This window comes from Lucilia sericata, unplaced genomic scaffold (genome assembly GCF_015586225.1).
Source record: "Lucilia sericata isolate MDLA Ls3-8-SP2 unplaced genomic scaffold, ASM1558622v1 Contig001034F_arrow, whole genome shotgun sequence".
NCBI lineage: Eukaryota > Metazoa > Arthropoda > Insecta > Diptera > Calliphoridae > Lucilia > Lucilia sericata.
Window position 1 is genome coordinate 71,896 of NW_023995015.1, and position 12,449 is coordinate 84,344.

General features: G+C 27.9%; 1 protein-coding gene across 1 annotated transcript in view; it reads left to right on the forward strand.

The window, feature by feature from the left end:
• Window positions 1–12,449, forward strand: part of LOC119609675 (frequenin-1-like) — a 73,890-nt gene extending 61,441 nt beyond the window's left edge. Inside the window, exons 3-8 of the mRNA XM_037964547.1 lie at window positions 4,780–4,804; window positions 4,995–5,043; window positions 8,375–8,464; window positions 11,295–11,373; window positions 11,470–11,558; window positions 11,811–12,449. Coding sequence (XP_037820475.1) covers window positions 4,780–4,804; window positions 4,995–5,043; window positions 8,375–8,464; window positions 11,295–11,373; window positions 11,470–11,558; window positions 11,811–11,978 — 500 coding nt within the window. The 3' untranslated portion in view covers window positions 11,979–12,449. The remainder of the gene's footprint in view (window positions 1–4,779; window positions 4,805–4,994; window positions 5,044–8,374; window positions 8,465–11,294; window positions 11,374–11,469; window positions 11,559–11,810) is intronic.

Below are 12,449 nucleotides of genomic sequence, written 5' to 3' on the forward strand. Positions count from 1 at the left end.
AAAATTATACACCTAAACACAAAGGTACAACGACTAGGATAGACAATGTACTACAGTAATTACTAAGGACAAGTAATGATAATGAAAACAACTTGTGTAGGGTTGTGACGAAGTAAGATCATAAAAAAATAAATATTAAGGGAAATAAGCTGGAATAAATTGTGGAGAAGTTTTAGGGATAATTAGAAAAAAGATAAGACATACATACATAATACTAGTGGGTGTAGAATAAATAGTGTTCTATGTGCTGTTTAAAAGTCTTATCAGTAGGTTGGTGGCTAACAACTCTGGGTATTTAGAGTGAAGCAGAGCAATACAAGTAATAAAAACATGAAATGTATCAATTCATCTTTACAAAGATGCAGACAAAAAATTTAACTTAGTAAAAGTTTAGAGTTTTTAATTGTTATTTAAGTACTAAACATGTATCGGAATATCTTTTATATTAAAATTTTCGTTTTATATTTAAATCAAAGTATTAAATCTGAAATGAATGAAATAAAATGTCATTTGAATATAAATGTGTGTATGTTTGAAAATTGTATTGTTTTTGTTGCGTTTTTTCCGTTAGTGCTGGACCATAAAGTGCACTTGTTTATAAACCTTGTTAATTCAATAAAAAGAATTCTTTATTGTTTTATGTGACTGAATAGCAAATATAAAATAAAGCAAAGAACTTTTTATACTCTAATACCATCATTCATACTGGTGGGTTACATTTTATATTCTTAAATAATGAACTGTGGTTTTTCGAGTATCTAGTATTTTTCTTTGTTTCAATTTAAACATTATATATTTTTTTGCCAGTATCATGTGGTTGCAAAAATATAAAAATAAAACTAAAAGGGTTTACAGTGTATACTTTTGTCCATAACACATTCGACAAAAATTATAAGATCTTCGAAAAAATTTCTTCTTGTAAATGTAAAATTTTAAACCATTAAATTTTTCTTTTTTTGGAAATTTACTATTTTTATAAAAATTTGTGAACTTAAAATTTTTAATGGAGTTTCATAACTTGCATAACTTTTTTTCAGCAGTATTTTATTTTCTTTTTTATTATTGTTGATAACATAAATCTTGGAATTTATTTGCACCACGCAAGCAGACAAATCCATTAAAAAACAAGTAAGAGTGTTATATTCGGCTGTGCCGAATCTTGTATACCCACCATCAAATCATTGCCGAAAAGGAATGCTTCCTTATAAATAAACTTTGATATTTAAGAATCGATGCTTTTGTTATGATCAAAACAATTTTCGAGATATATCGGGGGGTGGAGGTTTGGTCAATTATGGACCGATCCTCGTCAAATTTTCTAGAACAATTTTAGTTTAGGCTAGTAATGAGCGTTAAAGTCATTTTCTGAAGGGGACCTTATATGGAGGGTAGGGTCAATTATGAACCGATCCTTATAAAATTTTACAATTATATTAAGGTTCCTATAAAATATGTTCATGTTGAATTTCATCGCTATAGATACTTTTTAAGGCAGTTATGAGCGTTAAAGTAATTTTCTGAAGGGGTCCTTATATGGAGGATAGGGTCAATTATGGACCGATCCTTAAAAAATGTTACAATGATATTAAGGTTCCTAAAAAAAGGTTCCTGTCGAATTTCATTGCTATAGATGCTATATACTTTTGTGGATCTTAAATGAATATTTCGATGTGTTACAAACGGCATGACAAAAACAATATACCCCCATCTTTCTTGTTGGTGGGTATAACAAGTAAGAAATTATAGTCGAGCGAGGCCGACCATATAATACCCTACACCTGTTACAAAAATATAATGTGATTTAGTTTTCATAATAAAGCATTTAAGTTCAATTGTACCTTGCCTCAGATATACTTAAGCCATTTATTGTTGAATAAAATTGTGGAAATTTAAGTCAAATTTTGAAGGGGGGCTAGTATAGAACTTGGTTTTGAAGCTTTTTGTCGAGATACGAGTATATTCAACATAATTATGAACTTAAGAGCCCTATTCGGCGGGTTCAGTTGTATGGGGGTTAGGTGAAATAATGGACCGATGTTAACCATTTTCAATAGGCTTCGTCTCCGGTACCATAGAAGATTATGTGCCAAATTTCATTGAATTATCTTCAAAATTGCGACCTGTAGTTTGATTACAAGGTTTACAAGGACGGACAGGCGGACGGACATAGCTAAATCTACTCAGAAAATGATTGTAAGCCGATTGTTATACTTTAAGGTGGATATAGGACCAATATTACTGTGCGTTACAAACATCAGCACAGACCCAATATACCCTCCCCACTAAAGTGGTGTAGGGTATAATAAATATTTGTATTATTTTGCAACATCTTTCAAAGTTTTATATAAACATATAAATTTAAGATTTTTCTAAGGGATTTATATTATTTACAAATATATGTATGTGCAAGAGAACATAAGCTAAAAACAAGCAATTTGATACTGGATGACAATTATGATGATAATGACGATCAACTAACTAACTGCTCGTAAAATACACTTTATATACTAATCCTGTTACTGGTACTTTGATGATGCTGTTGAAGGTATTAGAAATACTATGAACTACATTTTAGAAGGGATTTATGACAGCAATTTATTATAGCTGTTGTTGATAAATATCATGATTGCTGATTTAAGTTTATATTACAAATGCACAGAGTAGTAGCAGCAGCAGCAATGGCTGTAGTTTTAAAAAGAAATAGCAACAACCAAGAGTTTGAATAATGCAATTTATCGATTTGTAATGCAAGATTGTTCGTTAAGTTATTTACTCATTATACAATATTAAGTTGATAAAGAAAAAAGCAATAAACGAAAAAAGCTGAAGTGAAATTGTAGATAGAAGAAAATTGGAAAATTGAGAAAAAATTTCAATAAAAGTTTAATAAGTTTTTTGAACTAAATGTAATGCATTTGAAATGAGAGTAAGATGTTTGTTGACAAGGTAATTGAAATAAGTGTTTTTATGAAAACGTACTAATTTGAATCAATTGCAATTATATTAAGTGCAAATGAGGTAAATACTAAAGTTTTTCTCTCTATAAAATAATATAAAAATAGAACCTTAGAAACTTTTCCATAACCTTAAAACCAAATCCTTAATCGACAATCCTTTCTAAAAAAAGTTAAGGAAACAAACTTAAAAAATTATTCAAATTCTCATTTGTTTACCCTTTAACAAATTTAATTAAGTTGTTCTACACTTTCATCACAAACTTAAGCCCTCATATTTTATTCAGTAACCACATATTTTTTCTTTTACCCAAATAAACATGTTTTTGATTTAGTTGTGGTTTGCAAAATTCTTTTACCAAATTCTTTAAATAACAAGAAATTTTGTTTTTACAGCAGTGCTATAAAAAAGGGATTAAGATTAATTTAGGGTTTGTGTGACCTTTTTTCCTCTCAAATAATAAATGTAAAATATGCAAACTATAAAAAAACTTGTTGACAAACAAATCTCTTTTTAGGTCACATCTCCAGCATGGTTTTAAGAGTAGAATCATCATGCACTTATACATCAATTTTAAATATTATTGTTTGTGAAAATTCCAACAAGAAGAGACATACCACAAGCAAGTTCTTCCACACAGAGTGAAACAGCACGTCTTTTTTACATTTATTTGCTAGATATTTGGTTTTTTATTTTTATTATACCCTACACCACTTTAGTGGGTAGGGTATATTGGGTTTGTGCTGATGTTTGTAACGCACAATAATATTGGTCCTATACCCACCTTAAAGTATACCAATCGGCTTAGCATCATTTTCTGTGTAGTTTTAGCATATCCGTCCCTCCGTCCGTCCGTCTGACCGTCTGTCTGTCTGTCCCTCCATATAAACCTTGTAATCAAACTACAGGTCGCAATTTTGAAGATACTTCAATTAAATTTGGTCCCAGGGAAGATGGTTAACATCGGCCAATTTTCTCACCTAGCCCCCATACAACTGAACCCCCTAATAGGGCTTGTAAACCTTTTAATCAAACTACAGGTCGCAATTTTGAAGGTAATTCAATGAATTTTGGCATCTGATCTTCTATGGTACCGAGACGAAGCCTATTGAAAATGATTAAGAACGGTCCATTATTTCACTTAGTCCCCATACAACTGGGCCGCTGAATAGGGCTTGTACAGGTCGCAATTTTGAAGATAATTCAATGAAATTTGGTACATAATCTTCTATGGTATCGGAGACAAAGCCTACTGAAAATGGTCAACATCGGTCCATTATTTCACCTAGCCCCCATACAACTGAACCCGACGAATAGGGATTTTAAGTTCATAATTATTGTGTTTAATATACTCGTATCTCGACTAAAAGCTGCAAAACCAAGTTCTATACTAGCCTTAATGACGCTCATGAATTTTATAATTATAGGGTCTCATTTGACCATAGCCCCTATACAAATCCCCCTTTAAAATTTGACTTAAATGTCTAAATGTCTAAATCACATTTTATTTTTGTAACAGGTATAGGGCAATATATGGTCGGCCTCGACCGACTATAATTTCTTACCTGTTTTTAGTTGAATTTTTTTCTAACGGAAATACGACTTAATGAAAATAGAATTTGGTATTCAAATCAACAAAATTCACTCAATAGCACTTAATGATTGTTTGCTTATTTCAAACCATTTAAAGCATTTGTTAAAAATAACAATAGCTAGCGAATTTTTGTTTAATAAAAACAATTGTAAGAAAATCTTAGAATTAATTTGAATTCATATTTGCTATTATTTAATTAATATTTCTTCTTTTTTTTCGTTTACTTACAGTTACCGAAAAAGAAATCAGACAATGGTAAGTGTTATTTTCCTAATTTTAATATTTTTCTTTTTTTGTTAGAATTTTAATTTTAAAATTATTAAACTTTTGTAAAAAGCAAGAAATTGCTTTTTTTTCAATTCCTTGTCTCAATTTACGTCTATTTTAATTTCTTTGATTTCTCATTTAATTGTCTGGTCTTTACTCCACTTTTTGTTGCGTTTAGGCACAAAGGTTTTCTAAAAGACTGTCCGAATGGTTTACTCACAGAACAAGTAAGTTTTATAAACTTAACACTTTTAAATGTTTGTTGCTTGTCTTTTCTTGGGTATATTTTTATGTTGGCTAATTTTTGTTTTTTATTTAGTACTAATTTTATATTTTTTACCTTTAAATAAATGTCTGTTTTTTATATTTTGCTTTATGAAAACTGTAAAAAGTAGTAAAAGCAAAAAAGTTTTTAACAAGTTTGCATTTTCTTTTTACTTTTCATGTTTTGCTTAAATTTAGTTTTTTGCAACTTTATATAATACTAACAAATATTTACAGTGGTATTTTTATTAATTTTACTAAGAAAAAATGAAATAATTTTTGTAATAATATTCATTTCTACAATACAGATCAAAAATTCCATGAAAATATTAATTCTTCAAAATTGTTTTATTTTAAAAAATATTCTACAAAAAAAAAAAAAAATTAAAAAAAAATTGGAATGGAAATTTTTCAATAATTTTTTACAAAAGGATAATTTTTCAAAAATATTTTCTAAAAATAATTTTTAAAAAATTTTCTATAGAAAAAGAAATCTTTTGAAAAATTTCTATAGAAATTTCATCAGATTCATCAAGGCTAGTATAGAACTTGGTTTTGCAGCTTTTTGTCGAGATACGAGTATATTAAGCATAAATATGAACTTAAGAGACCTATTCGGGGGGTTCAGTTGTATGAAATGATATAATGGACCTATGTTCAATAAAACATCATTTACTAAATTTTATTGAATTATCTTCAAAATTGCGACCTGTAGTTTGATTACAAAGTTTACATGGAAGGACGGACAGACGGACGAACATAGCTAAATAGACACAGAAAATGATTTTAAGCCGATTGTTATACTTTTTTTTCAATAGGCTCCGTTTCAGGTACAAATTTCATTGAATTATCTTCAAAATTGCGACCTGTAGTTTGATTACAAGGTTTACATGTACGGACGGACGGACATAGCTAAATCGACACAGAAAATGATTCTAAGCCGACTGTTATACTTTAAGGTGGATATAGGACCAATATTAGTGTGCGTTACAAACATCAGCACAAACCCAATATACCCTCCCCACTAAAGTGGTGTAGGGTATGAAAATGAGAGGACTAGCCATAGGGGGCGTGGTACCTTCAATGTGAATTAAATACAAAAACATTTTTCTATCTGTAGAATTATAAGAGAATTTTGTACGATGAACATAGACATCAATCTGAACATTTGTGGGTAAAGGGGCGGACTTTCATTAGGGATCCTTGGATCCTCCTATATGAATTAAATACGTATAACTGAGAACAGAGCTAAAATCCAAAAATTTAGGACGAAAAATTCGGACATCCATGCGAACACTTGGGTAACAAATTGACGGACGGAAGAGGCAGCGTGCTATACCCCGCATGCATTAAATACAAAAATTCGTATATAAATTTTTGTACGAAGAACTTTGACATCCATGTGAATAGAAGGGAAAAAAATTTGAAAAAAGGGAAAAATTTCTAAATTCGAAAAATTTTCTATAAAAAGAAGCATTTTCCAAAAATTCTATAAAAAAATACATTTTCCAAAAATTGCTTTTAAAAAGGGTAAAATTTGCAAGAATTTTTTAGAAAGAAAAAAGTATCTATAAAATAACAAATTTTGGAAAAATTATAAAAAACAAGAATTTTCTAAAAGTTTTCTATGAAAACTAAAATCTTCTAAAAAATTTTATATGAAAACAAAAAATTTCCATAAATAAGAGAAATTTTCTATAAAAATTATGAATTTTCCAAAAATTTTCTATAAAGAGGTAAATTTCCCAAAATTATATATTTATTTAATTTTTCGAAAATTTTCTAAAAAAAAAAAAAAAAACAAATTTATTATAAAAGATACAAATACAAAGATAAATTTTCCGAAAATTTTCTATTAAGAGGTAAATTTCCCAAAATTATATATTTATTTCATTTTTCGAAAATTTTCTAAAAAAATTACAAACTTATTATAAAATATACAAATTTTCTGAAATTTTTCCATAAGAAATTTCTGAAAATTTTCTATAAAAAGAAAAAAAAAATTCTGAAAATTTTTATAAATAAAAATAAAGACAAATTTTCTGTAAAAAAGATAAATATTCAGAAAATTTTTTTATATAAAAAACAAATGTTCCAAAAATTTTCTATAAAGATCATAAGTTTCCGAAAGTTCTCTATAAAATTAAAATTTTTCAGAAATTTCTATAAAAAAAAATAAATTTCTTAAATTTTTTTTTAATAAAAAAGAAAATGTTCTTTGAAAAAGAAAAAATTTCAGAAAATTGTCTATGAAATCAGATATTTATATTTTTTTAAGGTATTTTCTCATATATTTAAAGTATTTTTTCAAATCTCTCTTTTCATATAAAAATTTTCAAAAATTGTGAAAAGAGTAATTTGAACCACTGTCTACTTTAAAATTCTGAACAAAAACCTTTTTTCATGTTTTAAAAGAAATAGTCTTTGAACATACTTAAAATTTTGTAACACATTTCGTTCTTAGTTTTCGGCACATCATGTTCAAAATGAAAGAAAACTTTACAGCTTTGCTGGAAAATATTCTTTAATTTTTTTGTGTACATATATTTTAGTTTATAACACTCGTACTTATTTTAATATACTTAATTTGCTTAAAATTTAGCACTCTAAAGCCCATTTATCTTTTGCAACTGAAATACAGACAAATTTTAGAATGAAAAACTAACAATTTTGTTGATTTTCTTTTGCTTTTTTTTATATTTATGTTTATTTTATACAACACTCACTCCTCCATTACTACTACACTTGCCTTAAGTCCTAAAGATTTGTTTATTTTTTTCCTCGCGCCACTATTTTACCAAGTTTTTCAACACTAACTTAATCATAATTTAGCTTGTTCATCAGCTATGCTATAGTCATCATCATATCGTCATCATTATTATGAAAATTTTAATATTTATATTACGTATACGTAACATTATTTGGTATTTATATTACGTATACGTACTAGTATTCTTGCAGACGTTGTTTTTTGTTATTTTCACACAATTTTTTTTTTTTTGCTTTTAAAATGAAAAATTCTTATGTACTTTTTTATGAAATATTTGTCTATTATTTTTTTGTTGTGTATTATTTTAACTAACGTTTTGTTATGCCAAGAATTTGTTATGAAAACTTATTTTTTGGATTAAGCATTAAATGTGTTGTTGGAAATTTTCATTATTAACATATATTTTTTTTCATTTGCTTTATTTTCTGTTGCTTCAAGTGTTGCGTGTTTAAATGAATAATAACAACTTGATTTGTTATTTCTTTTCTTCTGTATTTTATTCACTTCTATTTGCATATTTTTAGGGTTTTATAAAAATCTACAAACAGTTCTTTCCACAAGGAGATCCTAGTAAATTTGCCTCATTAGTATTTCGAGTATTTGATGAAAATAATGTGAGTTGATAATAAAAAAATATATATAAAAATATTTGCCATATTTTATGTTAAATTAAAAAAATCTTAAAAAAACAAATTTTTTTGTTATATGCACGTGATATACATTTAAATATACAAAAATCATCAATCAGAAAATCATTTAACTTCCATTTAACCATAATCACAAAAAAAAGAATAAAAATTAATCGTAAAATAGTCAAAAAGAGAAATACAAAATCAATTCAGCATCATTACAACAGCTGGTGAAATCAATCATCTGCCAATATTAAAGGCTGCCAGGCACTACTACTCTATACATCATTATCTGCTGGTGAAGTTTTGTTGGATTAAAAAAGCTAATATATATATATATATACATTTGTTGAGCATGGAAGGGGATAATGTATTTAATGGATTGTCACAGTTGTCTTGGATACAATCAAACATGATTATGCAATTATCATGAAGGTGTAACAATAAACACAGAAAGTATACTATGATATATTTGTATCAGATTTAGCTAAATAATAGCCAGCAAGTCTGGCTCTAGAAGTAATACTGCTTATAGATGAAGGAAGTAATCAAAGTATTTATATTAGTGGAAGTTGATATAAACCACTAGGTACTCATTGAATCCTTCGAAAAGGCAACATTCAGCCAATTATGCAACCAGTGAAGTTTCGTATGCCGATGCCGATACCTAACGACTTGAGTTTAAACCACAGTCATACATATAATAAACCTGAAAAATCGAGTTGTCTCAAACACATCAACAATATCAACGTTTTATTGCTCCATTTTTGAAAGTTTTAGATGGAGTTTAAGATCATCCATACAGAAAATTGAGATCGAGATGATCTATATAGGTTTTCTGAAGATCCAATCCAGTCAATCAAAGATTGGGTTCAGTTCCTTGATGATCTCTATGTTTACTTTGGGCAATATGATAATGTAGTTGTAAATATTGCGTGAGCTTGCAAGTAATCATGATCGTGAATCCTCACATTCCGACTCTTCAAGATTTGTAACAGATTCAAAACGATTAAGGAAATTGGGATCAGAATCATGTATCTGTATGGTTCTTCGACTTAATTGTATATCTCTATCATATTATGTTCTTGTTGGGACTCTAAATAATTTTATTCTACATCTCAACTTTAGCATTCAGGCACCTGATAACTTTGATCAGATTTCGATCTCGCATATGATCAAGCTTCTTAATATTTTAAAAGTCATATTTGCGATTTCTTTTTTTCTAGATTACGATCACAAAGTCAGTCTAAGTAAGGCCTGTGTGTCCGATCATGTTATGATCCCATTTAGACTCTCAAAGATCGTAGATCAAGTTTTATTTGCAATCGTTTGAGCTCTAAATGTTTTCATTCAGAATCACGTTGAACATGACTCTTTTTTCACGTATAGAAGGGACTTTTATACATTATATTCATGATCTCAAAAATTCTTTATTAGTAAAAATTCTAGAATTTTTCGTTAGATCCAAGACTTGCATCCATAGTGATTTCTGAAGTTTATAAAGTCGATCTACATTTAGATGTTGCTGCAACGACAAGTATTCTCTATCTTTCAGTGGCTTTCAATGCCATTTGAAATCAATTAATTGACATTTTCACTTCGCTTCGAATTCTATAATGTAATTTGCATCATGCATTCGTCGTTATAACAGATCTATCTCTGTTTTTATTTGTGCTATGATCTATACAGATCAAACTGGATATCTGTCAAGCAATTCTAAGAAATCGTAATGATTTAAGTGAAAGAGATAGAGAAAGAAAACGGCAGTGAAAATGAAAAAAAAGAACAGAAGTGTGACATGTTTTTCGAAAGGATCATGGCATAAACCCGTGAAAAATAAAGCTATCATGTTGACCAGTACAAATAACGTAAACGACTAGTAAGAATACTTGTTGTATCAGGAGATGTGCATGGACTTATTGGTAATAAAATCTTGTTGTTTGTGCATTGGATTAATGTAATAACTCACATATGTATGTGCTCAGCAAACCAGTAAAGTGCCCAAGAGTAGTCATGATGTTTGAAACGAACGGATAAATATATCTGGATATAAAAATATGCTGTACCTAACATTATATGATATTAAGAGTTTCATCCAAGAGTCATTGCTTTATCTCTTTTATAGACATAAAGTTTATGGATAAAAGGAATGCGTGATTTAACTATTTTTGATATCAATCCTGTAAAACAGAATTATTGCAAAAAGTTTATACAAATAAATAATGGTAAATTCGATATCATACTAGAAATGATACTACGTTAAAATAAACAAAAACTCAACTAAAAATATACTGCATTAAATTTAATAACTATTGTTATACGATATTGACATGACAAATGAGATTAAAATTTCAACATATTATTGTAAAATGTAACACAGTAACGCTCATTAAACAACTTGTCACAATTTCCGGAAAACTATAACAATAAAGAGAGAAAACTCGTGCCATCATACGCCAACAACAGCTCAACATCATCATCATCATCAAAGTCATTATATAATGTACCTACATATATATAAATCACTCATATCATTCAACCATTAACTATTATTCAATACACAAAGCAATCAATTACATCTATTGTTAAACATTTGAATTCAATACATACATGAGGAATTCATAAAGTTTCTAAACATCCATCCATCCCTACATATGTACATCCAGCAGCTATATTTAGTCAATCATTATTCTTCATGCCACCACAATACAATTGTAATAGAAAATTTGAAAATTATTTTATTTCGTTTTTTTTCTATTTTTCCTTTTTTTTCTGTGTGGGTGTTTTCTTTTTATTTATTTAATGTACATTTTAGGATGGAGCGATAGAATTTGAGGAGTTCATACGCGCATTATCGATTACATCAAGAGGAAATTTAGATGAAAAACTACAATGTATGTATTTTTTACGAAATTTCTATTGATTTTTCTGTGGGATTTTTGTGTTAAGTGTTTTATTTATTTAATATTAAATGTTTAAATAATTTTTAGGGGCATTTCGTCTGTATGATGTGGATAATGATGGTTACATAACGAGAGAAGAAATGTATAATATAGTTGATGCTATTTATCAAATGGTGGTAGGTATACTATTAAATTTTTATATCGACATCTTATATTCAAAAAGTGTTAACTCAAACTTGTTTATAGGAGTAAGTAAGTTATTAATTTGCTTTATATTAAGCAAATTAAACAGTTTATTTCTTCTCTTGAATTGTGGACTTTTTTAAGTTAGCAGTTTTTGAATATACTAACTCGATATGCATATAATTTGTTACTTGTTTTAAATTACTTCATTTTTATTAAATTTTTTACAAATTCATTACTTTAAGGGTCAACAACCACAAACAGATGATGAGAATACACCACAAAAACGAGTGGATAAAATATTCGATCAAATGGATAAAAATCATGATGATCGTTTGACATTAGAAGAATTTCGTGAGGGTAGTAAAGCTGATCCACGTATAGTACAGGCGTTAAGTTTAGGTGGTGATTAACCAAAAGAGTCATAGTTTAATTCAAAGGTTAATTAAACTTAATAGAAGAAAATAAAAACTTAATAAAAAATAACAACAAATAACTGAATATATTAAACCACAAACAAGCAAAACAATAAAAAGCCAAAAACAAAATTAGTAAAAAAAAAAACACATACCAACAACAAATCTAACATTATACATATAACACATTATACATATACACACACACATCTAGTTGACATACATACACATATACTCGTTTATACTTTGAAAACCTCAACGTAGAGAAGAGATACAGATTAAAAAAAAATTGCCGTGTTTTATATAAATAACCTTTAGACAAAAGTAAAAAAAATAACAAAAATATAAAAGCAGTAGTAAAAGCTTAACAAAAATTAACAAAGCAAAAAACCTAACAAAAAAAAAATGAGAAAAAATTTTTTGTTATTCTGTACATACAAATGGAAAAAATAAAGGAAATAGGAAAAA